The 24061-nt window shown below is 33.1% G+C and overlaps 1 protein-coding gene across 2 annotated transcripts in view; it reads right to left on the bottom strand.

Moving 5' to 3' along the window:
* The window catches only part of betaTub97EF (beta-Tubulin at 97EF), a 352917-nt gene that overhangs the window by 151894 nt on the left and 176962 nt on the right, over positions 1–24061 (bottom strand). For both annotated transcript variants that reach the window (XM_075291628.1, XM_075291627.1), the window contains exon 2: positions 977–1211. In XM_075291628.1, the coding sequence (XP_075147743.1) occupies positions 977–1211 (235 nt within the window). The remainder of the gene's footprint in view (positions 1–976; positions 1212–24061) is intronic.

The raw sequence follows: 24061 nt of genomic DNA, 5'->3' as shown, positions 1-24061 counted from the left end.
AATGTTGTCAAAATTTCATTTCTATAGAAAATTTTGTCAAAATTCTTTTTCTATAGAAAATTTCTATAGATTTTTTTTTGTAGAAAATTTTGTCAAAATTTTATCTCTATAGAAAATTTTGTTAAAATTTCATTTCTATAGAAAAATTTGTCAAAATTTTATTTCGTTTTGTTTGTTATTGTTGGTTTATTCTTCAGTCAATATTGTTGTTTTTGATTTCAGCTTAAAACCATGCATTGACTAAACCATAAGCGTAGCTTAACCAACGGAGGAAAAGTATGCTTGTAAAGTATTTATTTGGGCAAAGCTCTGTAGACTCCAAGACGGTTGGAAGGACAGCTGTTTCGGCATTACCACATTCCTTATCAGCATCCTCTGGATAGGCAGGGAGACCCAGGCCCAACACAAGAGGGGTTTCATTTCTATCCTCCTTTCTGTGAAAGACCGCCCATTTTTACGAGTCCAATCCCATGTTCTGTCGACCCTGTACCAATAGAATGCATACTGTCGGGAATTTTCTATCCCATCCTCTTACATTGGCCGAAGCCTTCTACGGTTGTGGGATATGGCCTTTCCTCACTATGAGAGGGGATTTCATCAATTACAAGACTCTGACGCAACCCTCAACATGAGGAACTTCCCTCTTTGAGGTCACAGCTTGTTATCTGGGGGCTAATCGCGGCATTCGATATCGAGAACTTTTGATCGAAATCTAAATTTTTCCGATAACGGATCGAAGCATTGTCATTGTACCGGATCGTATTGTAATGAAGACAACTGAACTGGAACGAATCCATAACGGGACCAGGAACGATCGAAATGCAAATGCATTGGTAGCAATAGAAACAAAAAGGTAATGGTGCGTAAAATCAGGATCGAATCCAGACGATGGTTACCAAAAATGTTTAAAAGAGCTAACGTTTAAAGTAGCCGACTACATCTAGATCTACACTAGTTAAGAAAAACATTAACTTACCAGCTCCTGATTGGCCATAGACAAAATTATCTGGCCTAAACAAATTGCCATAAGGGGCTTGACGGACAGAGTCCATGGTGCCTGGCTCCAAATCAATCAACACAGCGCGTGGCACATACTTATTGTTATTGACTTCGTTATAATAGACGTTGATACGTTCCAATTGCATATCGTTTTCGCCATAGTACATGCCATTGGGATCGATTCCATGTTCATCAGAGATAACTTCCCAGAACTGTAAAGAAAAGAAAAATCAAAATTATTTCTTCTATCAATAAGGACAAACCACATATATATTTTTTGCTGGAGTTGGCTAATTTTGAAAAACCCATAGTGTCGCGCTGTTTACTTTCAGTCTCATACGCGTAAATCCACGATTCAATACCGCGATGGTAGTTTTGGAGCATTTCTTTTGACCAATCGACCCGAGTTTTCCTTGAGCGATTGACAAATTGTATGGGTTAGTTTCCTCGGTGGGATTCACCATACCATTAATAAACAAGTATATACGGCCGTAAGCTCGGCCAGGCTGAAGCTTATGTACCCTCCACCATGGATTGCGTAGAAATTTCTACTAAAGACTGTCATCCACAATCGAATTACTTGAGTTGCGGTAACACTTGCCGATGGCAAGGTATCTTAAAAAAAACCTTAACACCGTCTTCTAAATTGTAAGTTAGTCCATACGGGGGATATATTAAACAAAATAAAAAAAAGACCGATTAAATACGTATATAATTCAGTCCGACAAAATTTTCTATAGAAATAAAATGTGGACATAATTTTCTATAGAAATAAAATTTTGACTAAATTTTCTATAGAAATAAAATTTTGACAAAATTTTCTATAGATATAAAATGTTGACAACATTTTCTATAGAAATAAGATATTGAAAAAATTTTCTATAGAAATAAAATTTTGAAAAAATTTTCTATAATAATAAAATTTTTACAAAATTTTCTATAGAAATAAAATTTTGGTAGATTATTTTTGGCGATATGGACAAATTTTTGTGTGATTGGTCATTGGCAATATATAACTATAGACCGATATGGACCAATTCTTGCGTGGCTGTTAGCGGCCATATAATAGCGCAATGTACCAAATTTCAACCGAATCGGATGAATTTTGCTCCTCCAAGAGGTTCCGTAGGTCAAATCTGGGGATCGATTTATATGGGGGCTATACATAATTATGGACCGATATGGACCAATTTTTGCATGGTTGTTAGATACCATATACTAACAGCAAATACCAAATTTCAACCGAATCGAATTAAATTTGCACTTCCAAGAGGCTCCGGAGGACAAATCTGGGGATCGATTTATATGGGGGCTATATATAATTATGGACCGATATGGAGCAATTCTTGCATGGTTGTTAGAGACCATATACAAACACCACGTACCAAATTTCTACCGGATCGGATGAATTTTGCTCCTCTAAGAGGCTCCGGAGGTCAAATCTGGGGATCGGGGGCTATATATAATTTTGGACCGATATGGAACAATTTTGGCATGGTTGTTAGAGCCAATATACTAACACCACGTACCAAATTTCAATCGGATCGGATGATGTTTGCTCCTCTAAGAGGCTCCGGAGGTCAAATCTGGGGATCGGTTTATATGGGAGCTATATATAATTATGGGCCGATATGGACCAATTTTTGCATGGGTGTTAGAGGCACCATGTACAAAATTTCAGCCGGATCGGATGAAATTTGTTTCTCTTAGAGCAATCGCAAACCAAATTTGGGGGTCCGTTTATATGGGGGCTATACGTAAAAGTGGACCGATATGGCCCATTTGCAATACTATCCGACCTACATCAATAACAACTACTTGGGCCAAGTTTCAAGTCGATAGCTTGTTTCGTTCGGAAGTTAGCGTGATTTCAACAGACGGACGGACGGACATGCTCAGATCGACTCAGAATTTCACCACGACCCAGAATATATATACTTTATGGGGTCTTAGAGCAATATTTCGATGCGTTACAAACGGAATGACAAAGTTAATATACCCCCATCCTATGGTGGAGGGTATAAAAACTGGCCCTTGACGGGACAGGACCAACAACACAAAATTTTTATATTTTTAGGGAGTAACTTCATTTTATTTTTGTGGCTCATTTGCATTATGAAAATAAACCTTATTATTTTAAACGAAAAAGAACCCAAAATTTCCTTCATTGGATTGTGCTTCGTTTTGAAGTGGGGCCTTTTTTCGCATTCTGCGATTTGACAATGATGGCAACTACCCTCAAAAACAAGTAAGTAATGTAGTATACCACAAATATTGAGCTCTTTCACAGAAAAAAATTCACGAACAATTTTCCAATTAAAGTCTTAATTGAGTTTCAAAAAAATTTTTCAATTAAAAATTTAATTGATTCAAGAAATTTGTTAATTGAAACAAAAATCAATCACAAAAATTAATAATAACAATTAATTTTTTAATTGGATCAATATTTTTTTACTAATTCTATAATTTCTGTGATTGAAAACATTTCAATTAAAAATTAATTGGATAAATTAATTTTGTGATTGAAGACAAAGAATATATTTTTGTGTGTTATTAAAAAAGAGGAAATCGCTCAATTAGTGTCGGTAATAAATACAATTCTATAGATATTGGGTAGTATTATTATGCAAAAGCTACATGTAAGTCTAAATTGGATCAATATTTTTTTTATTAATTCTATAATTTCTGTGATTGAAGACATTTGAATTAAAAATTAATTGGATCAATTGATTTCGAGATTGAAGACAAAAAATATATTTTTGTGTGTTATTAAACAAGAGTAAATCGCTGGGAAATAAATACAATTATATAAATATTGGGCAGTATTATTATGAAAAAGCTACATGTAAGTCTAAATACAATCGGCTAGTACATCAAAATTTGAAATTTGAGTAACATTGGTTAATAAATAAATTTGCCAAATTTTGGGGAAATCGAGCGATGCATATATGGGAGCTATATATAAATCGGAACCGATTTAGATGATAATTTGCAGGTTTGGTTGATATTACAGAAGATTATCTTGTGCTAAATTTGAGTAAGATCGATAAATAAATGAGACCACTATTGTCGAAAATAAGGTTATTAGGGTAAAATTGTTGAAAAATCGGGCGATACATAAATGTGGGAGTTAACAGGTTGGTTGATAAGTCCCCGGTCTAACACATAGATGGCGTCGCTAGTATTAAACCTTCAAATGATTCGTGTCAAAATTTGACGTCTGTAAGTCAATTAGTTTGTGAGATAGAGCGTCTATTGTGAAGCAACTTTTGTTATTGTAAAAACAAGTAAGGAAAGTCTAAAGTCGGGCGGGGCCGACTATATTATACCCTTCACCACTTTGTAAGTCCACATTTGCGATATCATATCATATCCGTTCAATCTGTTGGATGCTATATGAATCCATACACATATATTCTGTATATCTGAGCAGATCTGTACAGAGTTCTGCAATACTTATAGATTTTACATTTAAGTCGGTTAATGCGCTGAGGTGGAACACAATGTTAGTAAAAAAATATAGGAAACATTTTAATATGAACCAATTTTGAGGCAACTTCGCAAAGGTGTATTTATGATTTATCGGTCGATAGATGTGTAATAGAGTAGTAGGAAAATTTGAGTCATTTTGATAAGTTTTCGACTTAGCAGTGGCGATTTGATAAGGAAAATGTAGGTATTTCGGCCAGTTTTGCCTAAATCATATATATGGAATCTATATCGAAATCTGAACCGAATGCAATCAAATTTCACATGCAGAATTACTATGTTGAATCTACTCCCTGTGCAAAATTTCACGTAAATCGGGTAACAACTTTGACCTCTGTGGTCATATGACGGAAAATCGGGCGAAAGATATATATGGGAGCTATATCAAAATCTGAACCGATTTCAACCAAAGTAATCACGCATATGCAGAACCTTAATTCTACTGCCTGTGCAAAGTTTCAAGTTCAATTATACTTCCTCTGCAAAATTTCACGTAAATCAGAGTAGCACTTTTGCCTCTGTGGGCATATTAGTCTAAATCGGGCGAATGATATATATGGGAGCTATATCTAAATCTGAACCGACTTCAACTAAATTTTGCACAATTAACGATACTATAAAACGTACTTCTTGTGCAAAATTTCAAGCAACTCATGACAAAACTCTGGCTTTTGAGGCCATATAAATCCAAATCGGAAGAAATATATATATGGGAGCTATATCTAAATCGGAACCGATTTTAACCAAATTAAGCACACTTAACGATACTATTAAACGTACTTGTTGTGCAAAATTTGAAGCAAATCAGGGCAAAACTCTGGCTTTTGCGGCCATATAAGTCCAAATCGGTCGAAAGATATATATGGGAGCTATATCTAAATCTGAACCGATTTCAACTAAATTTGGCACAATTAACGATACTATTAAACGTACCCCTTGTACAAAAGTTTAATCAAATCAGGGCAAAACTCTGGCTTTTGAAGCCATATAAGTCAAAATCGGACGAAAGATATATAGGGGAGCTATATCTAAATCTGAACCGATTTCAACTAAATTTGGCACAATTAACGATACTATCAAACGTACTCGTTGTGCAAAATTTGAAGCAAATCAGGGCAAAACTCTCGCTTTTGGGGCCATTTAAGTCCAAATCGGACGAAAGATATATATGGGAGCTATATATAAATCTGAAGCGATTTAGCTGATATTTTGCAATTTTTACGGGACTGATAAAACATTCAGATGTACAAAATTTGAAGAACGTCGGTTCATAAATACGTGAAATATGATCAAATCGGTGATAACTATATATGGCAGCTATATCTAAATCTAAATAGATTTTTTCCAAAATCAATAGCGATTGTCTTCTACCCGAAGAAAGACGTTATGTCAAATTTGAGGACGATCGGACTTAAACTGCGACCTGTACTTTGTGCACAAAATTACATATACAGACAGACGGACAGACAGACAGACAGACGGACATCGCTAAATCGACTCAGAATTTAATTCTAAGCCGATCGGTATACTAAAAGATGGGTCTATGACAATTATTTCTTGGCGTTACATACAAATGCACAAACTTATTATACCCTGTACCACAGTAGTGGTGAAGGGTATAAAAATGGAAAAAAGGAATTTCGTGTTTTGATAAAATACTGTTTTCTGAAGGGAAAAAATACGGTGGAAGCAAAAACTTGGCTTGATAATTAGTTTCCGGACTCTGCCCCAGGGAAATCAACAATAATTGATTGGTATGCTAAATTCAAGCGTGGTGAAATGAGCACGGAGGACGGTGAACCCAGTAGACGCCCGAGAGAGGTGGTTACCGACGAAAACATCAAAAAAAAATCCACAAAATGATTTTGAATGACCGTAAAATGAAGTTGATCGAGATAGCAGAGGCCTTAAAAATATCAAAGGAACGTGTTGGTCATATCATTAATCAATATTTGTATATGCGGAAGCTCTGTGCAAAATGGGTGCCGCGCGAGCTCACATTTGACAAAAAACAACAACGTGTTGATGATTCTGAGCGGTGTTTGCAACTGTTAACTCGTAATACACCCGAGTTTTTCCGGAGCGTTTGAAGGTCGAAATCGCGGCAAAACCGCCCCATATGAAGAAAAAAGTGTTGTTCCACCAAGACAACGCACCGTGCCACAAGTCATTGAGAACGATGGCAAAAATTCATGAATTTGGCTTCGAATTGCTTCCCCAGATCTGGCCCCAGCGACTGTTTCTTGTTCTCAGACCTCAAAAGGATGCTCGCAGGGCTGCAATGAAGAGGTGATCGCCGAAACTGAGGCCTATTTTGAGGCAAAACCGAAGGAGTACTACCAAAATGGTATCAAAAAATTGGAAGGTCGTTATAATCGTTGTATCGCTATTGAAGGGAACTTTGTTGAATAATAAAAACGAATTTTGACAAAAAAAAAAATGTGTTTTTCTTTGTTAGACCGGGGAATTATCAGCCAACCTGTTATATCTAAATGTGGGAGCCACCGTGGTGCAATGATTAGCATGCCCGGCTTGCATACACAAGGTCGTGGGTTCGATTCCTGCTTCGACCGAACACCAAAAAGTTTTTCAGAGCCGGATTATCCCACCTCAGTAATGCTGGTGACATTTCTGAGTGTTTCAAAGCTTCTCTAAGTGGTTTCACTGCAATGTGGAACGCCGTTCGGACTCGGCTATAAAAATGAGGTCCCTTGTCATTGAGCTTAACATGGAATCGGGCAGCACTCAGTGATAAGATAATAAGTTCATTACTGTGGTATCACAATGGACTGAATAGTCGAAGTGAGCCTCATCAAAACAACTATTGAATTTAGTTTAGCTTTGATTTACAAGACATACTGTTAAGGATAACGTTTCCCAATGGGAAAATTCTTATGCCACCATAGTAGTGGCAAAAGTCTTCAAACCATCATAACAATTCATTGATCAAAGGCATCAGTTACAGATGGCTTTTGATGTACCTTCTGTTGCGGCAACCAAAACTCAATGCTAAAACTAATCCTCAAAAATTCTTTTGATGGCATGACGCCCGGTAAGAGGTAGACACAGATGGTCAAAAGAAATCGTAACTGTTGTGTGTTTATGTATGCATTATAATCTTACCTTTGAGCACAATAATATTTCGTTTATTTTTTACATTACATTTACGAAGCATAGGACTTTCTGCATGTTCGCATTTTGCATTCAATCATTTTGGATTTCATTTTTTTGGTCAGAAGGGAGAAATTTTAATTGTGAGAACTTTACAATATGCTCTCGTGTTCATGACACTCGCACCCTAAGCAACATGTCACAATCAAGCATAGCGATATGAAAGGTATCCGTATCCTCCGCATCCTTAGTCATGGCAACGTATTGTGGCAAAACGAAAGGAATTCACTGCTATCGATATGCAATAAACAGTGGGGAGAGAGGTGCTTATATTTGTAATATTTGGTTGGATCATACGCAAAATATACCATTGAAGGAGAAATATAAACTTGCATTTCAAATGACACCTTTTACATTTTTCAAATCGTATGAATGCCCTTCCAATTAAAATGAATCTTCAAAAAAAAAAATGAGAAATTTTTCATTTTAAATGAAACCTTAAACATTTTCTTAAATGAAACATTTTTTTCATTTAAATAAACCCCTTTTAGAATATATTCACCTTTCACTCCATTTTGTATTTCCTTCCAACTTCGGTTCAAATGATACGCTTCCCGAAGTTAAATTTAAAGTTTTTACATATGGAGACTACATCGGATTATGCATTCATTACGTCCTTTATTCGAATGAGTACGAGAAAATCTGGAAATTCTACTTTTCATATCGAGCAATTTGGATGATCGCTGTGCCTTCTATCACATTAAAAAAAAATTGTAATTTTAGAAAAATTTAACTAAACTGCCCAAGAAAAAAATTGGAAGTTGTTCCACAAACATTTCTCTTAAAGCGTATCCCGGAATCCCCCATCGATTTTTTCCATTTCTGATGCAGTCCGTTTGGACAAGTCCACAAACATTACTTTCATCCAAATGAACTTCCAAGCCACAACTTCTAAAGCAATGCAAAGGATCCAAAAATGGAGTACTTCCGTCCTATGACAACCCCATTTAAAATTTATTGGATACGATTCAATTTTGCACTACTTCCGGATCACGAATTGGGGATCCAAACTACTTTTTTGGAAGCTCTTTTTTTGCTGGGTGTATTACAAACGCAAATGTCATACCGATTTCACAAAACTAAGTAAATATTTTTCGGCAAATTCCTAAAAAAATTTAAACTAATTTTTGTTCCCTTGTAAAAGAAAATTTCGTAGTGTAAATGAAAAAATGGAGTTCAAAATTGCCTTTAGTACCATACGAAGGCGCATTATTGGCAATATTTAAAAATTTTTAGGAAATTCTGAACTATTTTGTGGGAGACGTCTCATAATGTGTATAATTTTCCCCCTTTTTTGAGCTCATTTAACTAACGAATTTCCCTGCAAAGACCTTACAGTTTACGTTCGAAATTGAATGTGAAAATGTGCAAGATTCGGCCAGGCCGAATCTTATGTACCCTCCACCATGGATTGCGTAGAAACTTCTACGAAAGACTGTCATCCACAATCGAATTACTTGGGTTGTGGTATCTTAAATCGTTTTCTAAATTGTAAGTTAGTCCATACGCGGTATATGTTAGACAAAAAATGTATGTACAGGTAAGTCTACAAATAATTACGAATCAATATTGACTTTTGCCAGAATTGAAATATGGAGGTCGCTTATATGGGGCCTATATACAATTATGAACTTGATATGGACCAATTTTTGTGTGATTTATCTGAGGGCTATATATAACTATATACCGATATGGACCTAGTTGGGCATGATTGTTAATGGCCATATACTAGCACAATGTACCAAATTTCAACTGACTCGGGTGAAATTTTCTCCTCCAAAAGGCTCCAAAACCAAATCTCGGGATCGGTTTATATGGGGGCTATATATGACTATGGACCGATATGGACCACTTTTGGCATGGTTGTTAAATATCATATACTAACACCACGTACCAAATTTCAACCAGATCGGATGAATTTTGCTTCTCCAAAAGGCACCGGAGGTCAAATCCGGGGATCGGTTTATATGAGGTCTATATATAATTATGGACCGATTTCGACCAATTTTTGCATGGGTGTTTGAGGCCATATATTAACACCACGTTCCACATTTGAACCGGATCGGATGAATTTTGCTCCTCCAAGAGGCTCCGGAGGTCAAATCTGGAGAACGGTTTATGTGGGGGCTATATATAATTATAGACCGATATGGACCAATTTTTGCATGGTTGTTAGATACCATATACTAACACCATCAGTCGGATCGGATGAAATTTGCTTCTCTTTGAGGCTCCGCAAGCCAAATCTGGGGATCGGTTTATATGGCGGCTATATATAATTATGGACCGATGTGGACCAATTTTTGCATGGTTGTTAGAGACCATATACTAACACCATGTTCCAAATTTCTGCCGGATCGGATGAAATTTGCTTCTGTTTGAGGCTCAGCAAGCCAAATCTGGGGATCGGTTTATATGGGGGCTATATATAATTATGGACCGATGTGGACTAATTTTTGCAGGGTTGTTAGATACCATATACCAACACCATGTACCAAACTTCAGCCGGATGAAATTGTTGGGCCGATATGTCCCATTTGCAATAACAACTACTTATGCCAAGTTTCAAGTCGATAGCGTGTTTCGTTCGGAAGTTAGCGTGATTTCAACAGACGGACGGACGGACATGCTTATATCGACTCAGAATTTCACCACGACCCAGAATATATACTTTATGGGGTCTTAGAGCAATATTTCGATGTGTTACAAACGGAATGACAAAGTTTATATACCCCCATTCTTTGGTGGAGGGTATAAAAATGATATTCGTATGCAGAAGAAAATTCGGGGAATATTATCATTAAAAAACGCCTTTTCTTTTTTCGTTTATTTGAAAAATATTTGAGGAGGTACTTTTCAAAACATGATTATTCCCCTTTTGTGTTTTTGCACAAATTGAGAAAGTGTTTCTTGGGTATGCCCCTATATATTTAACCCGAAATTTTGGTGCATTATTAAAGGCGTAAAGATTAGTCATTGTTTTGTGTAGGATTTAAAAAGTTGGCATTTAACATCGAATTTGTTATCGTGGCACTAAACAATTGAAAAACTTATTTTTGGTAAATTAATTATGTTAGCTGTGATGAAGAAATTGAAAAGCAAACATAATACACGCGTCATACATTTTCTTTTTGTGTTTTCAACCACGTGATAATGTAGGCCAAAGAATAAAAGCGTCTTCAACAACTGTTTCAATGTGTAACATTCTGCAGCGTAGAGTGTACCTATAGTGAAAATGGGTTACACTTTTGGTCTTGCACATTTTGGGTAGGCTGCACTGGATTTCCCAATCGAACAAAAAATGTCGATTTATGGGGGAATATTTTTACCAACAAAATTACAATAAATTTTTGAACGCTAGAATCAACAATGCCTATGTGCACTCAAAAAACACTGAACCCACCAGGAAAGAAAATTTTGGTTAATTTTTTTTTTTTTTACCAAATTTTATTACAAATCGAAATTACAATAAATTTTCGAACGCTAGGATCAACAATGCCTCTGTACACTCAAAAAAAAAAAACAAAAAAAAAAGTGAATCCGCCAGGAAAGAAAATTTTAGAAAAACTTAACAAAATTTTATTACAAAGGCACACGCAGAGAAGAAACATGATTGTCACAATCATATTCGAAGAGCAAAATAATATGATAGGAGCTATTTTTGCGGCGACCATGTAACATTTTAACCTGCAACCATGTTGGCTCAGTGAACATGGTTCTAAGAAAAATGTAATTGTCCTCATCTAAAATGTTATTATATTGATAAAAAGAATTTTGTTTGAATGAAAAGACAATGGTCACGATTTAAAATGTTATGGTATTCATTAAAAATGTTTTTCTCTTAGTTAAAAGAACATGGTCACAACCTAAAATGTTTTGATCTTTATGAAAAAACTTTTTTCATCGTCGAAAAAAGGACGCCACTTGAGAAAAGAAAACACAAAATTAACTTTATTTATTTCTTTTTATTTATTTATAAACTAATTCATTGTTTATTTGTATTTATAATGTCGTGCAAGCAACCATCACATATTTTTACACACTCTATTTTGCTTCAATTTCAACAATAAGTAATCATTCCATATTTACTTCGTGCCCATCAAATTTAAAAATACAGGCATCATGTAACTGCAAATAAAAATAAATTATACCATATAGCAAAATGCAGAACAAAAACAGGTACATTTTTTCAATTACACTTTCCTTTTTTGTGTTCACATAAAACCACATGCCACTTCTGAATAAATAAATTAACACAAAACACAGTAAATCCGTATTCTCCGTCCATTTCAAGAAACAATCAACACACGACTGACGCGCAAAATGAAAATCGTGTGTACCTGCTCAATGTTTTTATAAAATTCTTTTCGCTGCAAACAAGTTAAAAAATTAAATGGTCACGAAAAAATGTAAATGGTCTTTATGGCCATGTAATGGTTCTAGACATGTCTATAGTTAACCTATAAAAATACTTTTTTCACTGTAAAAAAGTAAAAAAAATTGAATGGTCAGGTACATGATTTTCCCGACCATTTAATGGTCTCAAATTCTATCATTTAAATGATAGAACATGTTTGCGGTATTTGAGAACCATTCAAATGCTTATTGCCACCATACATTTTTCTCCGCTCGAAACCTATTTTTACAAAGACAAAATACATGGTTTTCGCGGCAATTACATGCTCTAGATAAGCATAAAATGGATGCGGCAACCATGTCCAAACATGGTTTTTCTGTGCGTGCAGAGCTTGCGCTGATTTAAAAAAATATAAATATTGTTCGACAAATTCAAAAAAAAATTATAAGAGATATTTAATTCACTTCCTAAGGGAAATTTCGAATTTTGAAGGAAAAAATGGTTTTAAATTGCAAAATTGTCTTTAGTACCATACGAAGTTCATGATCGGCATTTTATTGGTACACTGAAAGAACAGTGAACCCACCAGGAAGAAAAATTTCGGTTAATTTTAGAAAATTTTGAATATTTTTAGAAAATTTTAACCAAGCAGTATTACAAACGCTGGCATCACGCCGATGTCGTTAAAATAAGTAAATATTTTTCGACAAATTCAAGAAAATTTATTAGACATAATTAAGTTTTTTCACTTGTTAAAGAAAAATTTGTAGCTTGAAGGAAAAATTTGGAGTTCAAAATTGCAAGAATGTCTTTAGTGACATACGAAGTTCATGATGAACGCATTTGTAGTAAAATTTACAAATTTAAAGATATACTGAACTATTTTGTGGAAGACACGAATTTACTTAATCTTTATGCTTCATTTGTGTATATTTTTTCCTCGGTTTTAGTTCATTTAACTAACGTACGCAAAAAATTATTAGAGTAAATGAAACTTTCTCCAAACATAATAATTCCATGAACTAAAATAAAGTTAAATTGGTTTTAGTGAAATAGAGAGTTCACTTTTTTTTGAGTGTAAGATTGACAAATTTTAGGAAATTCTGAAATATCTTCTGGGAGTCACGAAATGAGTAAATCTTTATGCTTCAATTGCGTACAATTTTTTCACCTTTTTTTAGTCAATTTAACAAACGTGCACAAAACATTATTAAAGCCAAGAAAACTTTCTCAAAACCTTATAAATCCATGTACTAAAATAGAATTAAATTGGCTTTAGTATCGTATATAGTTTACTGTTTTTTGAGTGAAGTATATGACACATAGATCGATATTTCAATTAATTATTAATTAAATTATACTTTGTGGGATGGCTTCAAAATTCCCACCACTATTTCGCTGGCATTTAAATTTTTGTGCATTAGAGTTTTGCTGGGGATCACCCATCAAATGTCTCAGTGAGACCAGTATTGCTGAAATCTATAATTCTCCCCAAAGTTTTAAGGGATCATTTGGCAAAATTACCTTCATTAGAAAGCTGTAATTTTTTTAGGATTAAAAACAGTTTATCCCCCACTGTGTAGTCGTTATTTCCCCCAGTGGTTTTTGTTTGATGTTATTTTTTTTCTCCTTTAATTTTTGTTGGCTTTGCTAACATTTTATGCTTCAGTTTAATTGAAATGCCATGAGAAAACACAACAAAAACAGAAAAAGCGTGGACTCGCAACAACAACAACTACCAGAAAAAAAAACTGCATTGATTTTGTATGATTTTATGCATGAATAAATTAAAATGATGGATTTTCAGGTAATCATGCCAAAGGCGATCAGCTATTCAATGAGCTTTCCATTTGACTACATCACCACCATCACCCCTCCAATTTGAAAACCAACTCCACCTGGATATGCAGATTAGCTGATATTTATGTTTTCAAATTACCGTTTAGTCCTTTTTAACTGTTCGAACTTAGTGTGTTCAATGTTATTTGCATTTCGTCGAGGGATTTCGGAGAATGAAAAAAAGCCAAATGCAAATTTTTTATTTTATATATTATGGGAATTATTAAAGCTATCACAAATAAAACGGAACTGCATAAATCTAGGGATTTTTATGTGCTGTCAATGAATGGGATTTCTTAATAACAGATTTCTCTCGTTTAAAGCATATTTTATAAATTAGTTGTATTGTGGCTGTAGCTTCCACTTAGCCTTAGTTTTCATCAAAAAACAAAAAACAAACTTTTCTGGTTTATTCTCAAAGTGACACTCTGTCTGTATTCCGGTCAGTGGTATAGAGAGGGTCATCATTATTCAAAACTCAGCCAGTGTAGTGTCCATGTGGCATATCAGAAACAAAATTTTTGACCAACCACAAAATATGTGCTTTTTAGTTTAGCAAGTTTTTCAAGAGTTCCTTTGTAGTCATGAATACCAAATAAAATGAACTATTTTATGGGTAGGCTTTTTCATGTGTGAACAAAAAGTTTTGCGATTTAAATTAATTTAAGGTAAGGGAAAATTTTATGGCTCAATTTTCTATATACTATATTTGATACTATCTCAAATCATTCACATTTTTTGGATAAAATCAGCAATTATTAATTGGAAAAGTCTATGTTTAGGTCGAATATAATAAAAATATACATAACATAACTTCGACAAAATTTCTAGACATAAAATTTAAACCGGCTAATGCCCTGGGATGGAACAAAATTTTATTAAAAATATGAGAAATATTCATGGACGAAAAAGCCTTTTTTCATATGTTTGGGTGTAAAAATTATATGTTTGGAACTCAAACTTTTTAGCACAATAGTTTTAAGTGCAAGCATATAATAACATGTTTGGGACATATATTTTAATATGTTAGAACATATTTTGTTTGGGACATAAAATGTATGTAAATATAACATGCTTGGATGCAAACATATATTAATTTAGAAATAGCCTATAAACATATATGTGTTTAGAAAGAGAGACCTAGAGAGTATGCTGCAAGTAAAATAATGGAAGTAACCAAATGGCGCCTTAAAAATATATCCCCACAAAGAAAATTTCATTAAATTTTTTTTCTACCAGTGTTGCTGAAAGGTGAAACATAATATGTTTGAACAATAGAAATAATATTTTGTTTGCACCAATCCTGAAAATATATATGCTTGAAGCAAAATGTGTTTGGGGCATATGTTACAGAAGCGATTTTTATTTTGAGTGTGTTTAAATCTAAAGTCATTTTTATTTTGCAAAAACGCATCTATGATTTATGAATTAGGGGTATAGGTAAATTCGCACAGAAAAAAAAACTAAACCACGTTATGGGAAAAATGAACTATCTCTGCGAAAATTGAACTAATGAACCAAATTTTAAGATTCATTAAATTAAGGAAAATTTTCCAATATTTTTATACCCTGCGCCACACTGTGGAACAGGGTATTATAAGTTAGTGCATACGTTTGTAACACCCAGAAGGAGACGAGATAGACACATGGTGTCCTTGGCAATAATGCTCAGGGTGCGTCCCTGAGTCGATATAACCATGTCCGTCCGTCCGTCTGTGAACACATTTTTGTGATCAAAGTCTAGGTCGCAATTTAATAGAATAGTCGCAATTTAATAGAATAGAACAGAATAGAACCCTATTGATTTTGGAAGAAATCGGTTCAGATTTAGATATAGCTCCCACACGGATGAAAAAGACTGTTTTTCATATGTTTGGCTATAAACATTATATGTTTGGAACACAAATTTTTAAACACAATATTTTTGAGTGCAAGCATATAATGTTCATAAACTAGCATAACATGTTTGAGACATATATGTTAATATGTTAGAACATATTATGTTTGGGACATAAAATGTTTGTAAATATAGTATGCTTGGATGCAAACATATATTAATTTAGAAATAGCCTATAAACATATATGTGTTTAGTAGCTTGGAGCGCTATTTAACAGGGAGCGATATTGAATTAAGTTGGTGGTTGTTGCTTGTTATTACAAAATTAACATTTTATTTTTCCTTGGGCAATTGATCAGCTACTTCTTTGATCCTTACAAACTGTGTGGTCCGCTGTTCGAATCCCCGTCCGGCAAAAGATAAAATTAAAATAAATAAAAAAATCATAAAATTGAATAATTTCTTCTACAATGTTTGTATTACAGAAAAAGGTGCTAAGAACTAAAAAATATCGTGGAAGTGAGAAAGATGTCGGGGAATATACAATTGGGCAGAAACAAAATTTTGAGCATTCAGGTCGAAAACCTATGTTGTTAGCACCTATATTACCTGTTTATTTTCATAATTCATTATGATTGTAAATATATAAATAAATAAATAAAATTTTGAGCACAATATTGTTTGGGAGAATTTTTTTAAGCATATAATATTTTTGGATGCAAAATGCTTCCAAACATATTATATGGTCACATAATAACATATTGTTTTTTGGAAGACAACATTATTGAATTTGGATGCAAAAATACAAAATGTTTGGAACTTAGACTACCCAAACATATATTGTTTAGACCAATATGCTTTCAAACATATTATATATTGGTAGAGATCAAACATATAAATGTTTGGGCAATACCCAAAAATGTATATGCTTGAAGCAAAATATGTTTGGGAGTATATGTTACAGAAGCGATTTTTTGTGAGCGTGCATATATATCTTTCGCCCGATATGCACTAATATGGACCCAGCAGCCAGAGTTTTATACCGATTTGCTTGAAATTTTGTACAAACATAACACTTAGTCGTATAGTCAAGTGTGCAAAATTTGATTGATATCAGTTCAGATTTAGATATAGCTCCCATATATATCTTTCGCCCGATATGGACTTATATGGCCCCAGAAGCCAGATTTTTGGCCGAATTTGGTTGAAATTTTGCACTAGGAGTACCAGTAGTAGTATAGTCAAGTGTGCAAAATTTGATTGAAATCGGTTCAGATTTGGATATAGCTCCCATATATATCTTTCGCCCGATATGGACTAATATGGTCCTAAAAGCCAGAGTTTTGGCCCAATTTGGTTGAATTTTTGCACAGGGAGTAGATTTAGCATTGTAGCTATGCGTGCCAAATTTGGTTGAAATGCAGGGTATAATATAGTCGGCCCCGCCCGACTTTAGACTTTCCTTACTTGTTTTAATTACATTTTACAAAATTCATCTTTCTCGAAAAGAAAAAATTAAATAAAAATAAAGAAAAAATCTTAGGCGCCAGATCATTCCCATTTTAACCACGCTGTAGTTCATTCTTACTATTTTTGAGAAGTGTACGTAAAACTTTTTCTGTTATTGTTAGAATTGAACTAATTTGTAAGATATTGCAATTTACTGCCGTTGAGTTCATAAAATTTTTGAGACATACTTGGAATAAAGAAAAAATCGTTGGGCTGCGGAAAATTTCTTACAAAATTTTAAAAATAAACTAAAACAAAAACAAAAAACGTTTGCAATAAATATTAGTTCATTTTAGCATCAGTTTTACGACAGACTTTTTTTCTGTTTGAGTCATTTTTACATTTTTTTTCCAACATAGCGATGGGTATTTTATAAGGAAATGGGTTAAATCTCGCCAAGATAAATAAAATCGGTTAATAATTTGGTGACACATATAATTGTGAGCTATACTTAAATGCGATATGGGCGATATTTTACAAGTATGTCTTATATCAATTTTGAGTTATATCGATTAAAAATGAAATAAATGTGGCCACATGTCTAAAAATTTTCAGGTTGAGAACAGGCTTAAAATTTTTTTTTGCACACTGAAAAAAAATATGTCGTAAGGCCAAAGATTTCATGTCCTTAAAATGCGTGTTTTGCTTTCACTTTACACTTTTCAATTAAGTCGTTTTATCCTTATATTTAAGTGATTCGACTTGGATCTGGGTGTCTTCACATGTAAGAAATTGTTGTTCGACTAAGGTCAATTGAGAAAAAATTGTTCAAAATGAATGAAATAATCTCTTAATATGTTTTGACTTTGTACATCTTGACTGCAACACAAAAATTAATTCAAAATTAGGTTGTTTTTCAAAACTTTATTTTAAAGACGTTTTTACTTGACAAATAGCATAATTTCTACTTGAAGTCGAGTTTGAATTTGAAGATTTAAGTTGTCGTTAATACGTTTTTAAAGAACTTTGATAGCACATGAAGAGACAAAGCCGAAAAACGAATAAATTAAAATTTGTTTCCTAAAATCAAGTACGCAAACTCAATTACTTCACATTTTTTGTAGTTGATTCAAGTATTCACTTTTTTTGTGTAGACAATCATCCTCCATAGACATTAAGCGTTCAAAATAAAATCTTCTATTTGATTTGAGAGAAATGTTCCAGTTGTCTAAAAGAATAAACTGATTTGGACTAGCATTCACATTGAATGAACTTAAAAAAGGTACTAAACGTGTCGCGGGGAATTTACGGTAATTTCTATACTCAAATAGTACAAAAGTGTCACCTGAATCGACCCTGAGTAAGATCGGTTAAAAAATAAGATTTGTATGGTAAAATCAGGCGATACATATAAATGGGAGCCATTTCGAAATCTGAACGGATTTTGATCATTTTTCATACACTGAAAAAAATATTTTCGTGAGGTCAAAGATTTCATATCTTTAAAATACGAATGCAAATTTTGCTTACCATAAAAGACGCATTTCTCTAATATAAAGTTTTTTTCCTTGTCCAAAAGTCGATAAGCTTTTCAATGAAGTCGTATTGTCCTTATAATTAAGTGATTTGGCTTAAAAATGGGTATCATAACATGAAAGAAAATATATTTGGTCTAAGGTCAACTTGACTTTAATAATTCAGAAAAATCTTTAAAAATAATGAAATTGTCTTTAAATTTGTTATCTTTTTGCATCTTGACTACAAAGCAAAAAATCGTTCAAATATAGGACATGTTTTTCAACACTTTATTTTAAAGAGGTTTTTTACTTGAAAAATAGCATAATTTCTACTAGAAGTCGAGTCTTAATTTGATAAATAAAGTTGTTGTTAACTAGCTTCTAAAGGACTTTGATGGCATATGAAGAAAAAAAGCTGAAAAAGCGAACCATTAAAATTTGCTTCATAAAAGCAAGAACACAAAATCCAAATTTAAAAGAGAATTGTGTCTTAAAAGTATCCGTACTTGTTTTTTCCGCTTCTTTGGCTCGGAATCAATACCAAAATTTTTAAAGTAAAGACAAAATCCTTGGAACCGGACATGCTTTTTTTCAGTGTAGGGATAGTTAGTACTAAAGAATTGTACCAACTTTGAGCAAGATCGTTTAATAATAAGGGCATTTTGGACAAACTTGGGAAAATTGGACAATACATAAATATGGTATCTAAATCTGAACCGAGTTTGATGAAATTTCGCACACTTTAAGAGTGCTCCGAAAAATTACTTTGTGTGTTGACTTTGAAAATAATGGGTTAGTAGGTTAGGTTAGGTGGCAGCCCGATGCATTTGGCTCAGTTAGACTATTCAGTCCATTGTGATACCACAGTGGTGAACTTCTCTCTTATCACTGAGTGCTGCCCGATTCCATATTAAGCTCAATGACAAGGGACCTACTTTTTATAGCCGAGTCCGAACGGCGTTCCACATTGCAGTGAAACCACTTGGAGAAGTTTTGAAACCCTCAGAAATGTCACCAGCATTACTGAGGTGGGATAATCCACCGCTGAAAAACTTTTTGGAGTTTTTGGTCGAAGCAGGAATCGAACCCACGACCTTGTGTGGGCAAGGCGGGCATGCTAACCATTGCACCACGGTGGCTCGGATGTACTTTAAAAGTAATGACTTAAGAAGAGCTTTAGTTTTTTTAATTTCCAATTTTTTAAAATAAAATAACTTTTCTTAATTAAAAACAAAAAACTTTAAACCAAATATGTAAATTTTTATAATATGTCTTAGCCTATATGTGAAGATTGCTTATCTTTAATCCAAAGATACATGTCTTCAGTTAATATTTAAGGATTATTTCTTTAAATAAAAAAGAAACGCAAAGAAAATGCGTTAAGGAAAAATTGCCTTACTTCAAAGACGACAGACTTCAAAGGGGAGACGCAAATATCAATGATTGGCGCCCTAAATTTAATTAAGAAAATTTAATCAAAGATTAGAAACTACTTTTAATTATACCATCTTTATTTTAAAGAAAATGGATATTTATATTGTGTGTCTTAAAACTTAAGTCTTTTCTACTAGGTCAATATTTTTTACGGTGTATGCAGAGCATAAATCACATTCGTGTTTTAAGGCCAAGAAATAAATCAATATTTTTGAATGTGAAAATTGAATTACCTTCAAGCTGAAAAATGGTTAGTGAAAATTCCCAGATTTTTTTTTGGTAGGATTTTGATTTCTAGAATCCATCCGATTTCACCCGATTTCCGCATTCATAAATGCGTTCCTTTGAATTAATCATTTTTCCCCTTAAACGTTGAGCTATTATGAACTTTAACCTTTTGTATTTGCTTATTGTCCTCCAATCAAAATATTTTCGAATGCATAATTCATAGCACCCCCATCCCCCCAAAAAAGGACAAAATGATAACGGAAGAGTTTTTGGAAAGGAAAAGTTAAAAGTGTTTATCCATAAAATATGCGCATATTTTGTCCTCTCACTGTTATGCCATTGCTCCAGCATTTATATATCCCACATATGAATTCATAAAGTGGCAATTTGAACGGATGAATAGATGGATTCAAAATATTCCAAAGCAAAGTTTTGTTATCATTGTGGCGTAACAAAAAGCCTTTGGTAAAATATTCGTTGAGTAGGGTGCAAAAAAGCTAATCGAAAATAACAAAAACAAACATTTTGTGAAAAATAAAAATAAACAAGTATATGCGGACGAAAATTCGCTCTGGTCGAATATTAAATACCCACCATTTGGGTTACATATATGACAATTTCTGCTGACAACAAACGGGTTAACTTGCGGTCTGTAGTAAATTTAAGGACTCAGTTTCGGACATTTTTGGCCATACATTTAATACAAAGAAATGCAGGTGGATTTGATAAAACACACTTCGTCAAGGAGATCGGTCCAAATGTTACGGTTTCCGAATTTAAGTTTTAATGTTTTTAAACCCCTCACAGTGGTATAATAAGTTTATGCATTTGTATGTAACTTTAAGATGGCCCAGTCTGAGAGCCAACGTTTATGGAATATGGGTCCCAAGAAAATTAGTACCAAAACCTAAATGAAGTAATATAGGATGCCACAAAATAGTTTTTCCATCAGTCAAAGTTCATTTTCAAAAGATTTTTTTAATTCAAACGTGAAAATGATATTCTTTTGAATAATATTCTTTTCGAGTCGTTTTTCATGCGCTCATATTCATTATGAAACCTCGGCCCTATTTCATTTGGGTTTTGGAGCCTATATTTATACCTTTAAACTTTTTATGTTTTTGGGGAGAAACTTCATTTTATTTTTGGGGCCCGATAAATCCCAATTTCCTGCGTGCAATTGTGCTTCTTTTTCAAGGGAGGCCTATTTTCGCATTCTGCGATTTGATAATAATTTTGACACTAGTGTTGTAGCCACTGCACTATGGTCTGGCGGCCCCAAGTTTTTGGCCAAAAATCATAGCGCTTAAGCGGTTATTCTGATCACCTCAAAATATTCTAGACAATGATTCAAAAGGACAAAATCTTTAAGACTAATCAATTTTTTGACCCGCCTGTCCCCACCACCATAGAATGGCGTTTGGCATTCCGTGTGTGACACATGGAAATATACAGTATATTTATTCTTGATCAGATAGGAATTCTAGGACATAACCATGTCCGTCTGTCTGTCTCACTGTTGTAATCACGCTACAGCTTTCAATAATGGTGCTATCGTCATGAAATTTGGCACAGATACGTTTTTGGTCAGCAGGCAGGTCAAGTTCAAAGTTAGGCTATATCAGTCCAGATTTCGATATAGCCCCCATATAAACCCACCCCCGATTTGGGGTCGTGGGCTTCTAGAAATCGTAGTTTTTATCCGATTTGCTAGAAAGTGAAAATCTAAAGGTAAATTAAAACTACAAATATGTATGCCGAATACGGTGAGTATCGGTCCATGTTTTGGTATAACCCCCATATTAACCGATCTATAGGTATTCATTTTATTGCATTTGAAAAAATGTATATTTCAGTTAATTTTCTTTTCAATATTCTCTTCACACGAACAAATTAGACGAGAGAATTGTTATCCACGAGAGGTTTGAACAAAAGTTCTCCCTGAAGCCAAGCATTATTGTCTAAATTAAATCTGTCGAGTTGTCTGCCTATTTTTTGCCGCTTTTGATCCAATTTTATACAATAATAAAGTTAATATATTCTGCTGAAATGCTAAGATCTTCATAGCTTTTAGCAATATGGTTGTGTGAATTCAACCAAACATTGAGCAAATCTCGGTTTTTGAAAAAAAGTTCCTAAAATAAAAACGCATTTATTCTTCAAAAAGCAGACGGCTAAAACAGAAATTAAAACGTGAGATGTTCTAGAATAATCCTTTTTTAAAGCAAAGGTGGAATAATGTGGAATTTTTTAGTTTTATTCCATTTAATTTTACGAAAATTTCTGATTTTTTAAATATGACATTATATAATAGCACTATTATTTCATATCACATTTTGTTTTTTCATAATTAAAGTACTTACTATCATCTTTCATTTCCATATTATAAATATTTATAATATATTTTCACATTACTTTGGAAATTGTTCTTGATATGCTAAAAATCACAACACGTGTTATAGTTAAAATGCAGAAAAATGTCGTGGCGAATAACCGTTCTACGACGTATATTTAAACAAACTATATTTTCTGACATCTGAAAGTATTTATTATCGTATGACAGTACTAAATTTTGAATTTAGAATTTTGATTTTTGGCCAAAAAAATTGGGTCCGCCAGATCATAGTACACTGTTGCCACATTTGGTAGAATTCTACAAATAATGGCAGATTTTTTACTGTTTGGTAAATTAGTAGATTTCTCGACGTTTTGACAGATTTTGCAAATTATTCCTCTCCAACTAAGAAGTACTTCACAATTTTTCTATAGAAAAAAAAATCTTGACAACATTTTCTATAAAAAAAAATTTTGACAAAATTAAAGTGTGACAAAATTTTCCAAAAAGAAAAAAAATCGACAAAATTTTCTATAGGAATAAAATGTTGACAAAATTTTCTCCCACAGTGGAAGAAAATGTAGTTTTTTTTTTTTAGAAAATTTTAACTAAAATAGTTTTCTAATTGCAACTTGTTACAAATAAGTTAATACTTTTTGTCAAATTGAAGAAAATTTATTAAAAATAATTAATTTTTTTTTCTCTTGTTTAAGAAAATGTCATATGTTCAAAGAAAAAAGTGGATCTATAAATTGTTAAAATGTCTTTAGCGCTATACGAAGTTCATGACAGGTACAATTTTAGCAAAATGTACCCATTTGAGAGACTTATGAACTCAATTTAAGCAAACTTCTGCCATTTTAGGAAAATATGAACTATTTTATTTTTTAGTAAAATTGTGCACTATATTTGTATACAACTGTTTTTCTTATTTTTAGTTCAAGTCATTAAAGTTATCAAAAAATTATTCAAATAACGAACATTTACTCATATTGTGCAAAATTTAACTAAAATCAACTAGTCTTCATGAACTAAAATAAAGTTCAGTTGGCATTAGAGCCACTTTTTTCTGGGTGTGTAGAAATAAAATTTTGACAAAATTTTCTATAAAAAAATAAAATTTTGACAAAATTCCAAATTTTCTATAGAAATAAAATTTTTGACAGAGTTTTCTAAAGAAATAAAATTTTGACAAAGTTTTCTAAAGAAATAAAAGTTTGACAAAATTTTCTATAGAAATAAAATTTTGACAACATTTTCTAATTTTGACAAAATTTTCCACAGAAAAAAAAATTGACAGAATTTTCTATTGAAATAAAATTTTGACAAAATTTTCTATAGAAATAAAATTTTGACAAAATTCAAAATTTTCTATAGAAATAAAATTTTGGCAAAATTTTCTATAG

The sequence above is a fragment of the Haematobia irritans genome, chromosome 1, assembly GCF_050003625.1.
Source record: "Haematobia irritans isolate KBUSLIRL chromosome 1, ASM5000362v1, whole genome shotgun sequence".
Classification (NCBI taxonomy): domain Eukaryota; kingdom Metazoa; phylum Arthropoda; class Insecta; order Diptera; family Muscidae; genus Haematobia; species Haematobia irritans.
Note: the sequence above shows the minus strand (reverse complement) of the source record. Positions and strands in the feature narration are given on the sequence as shown.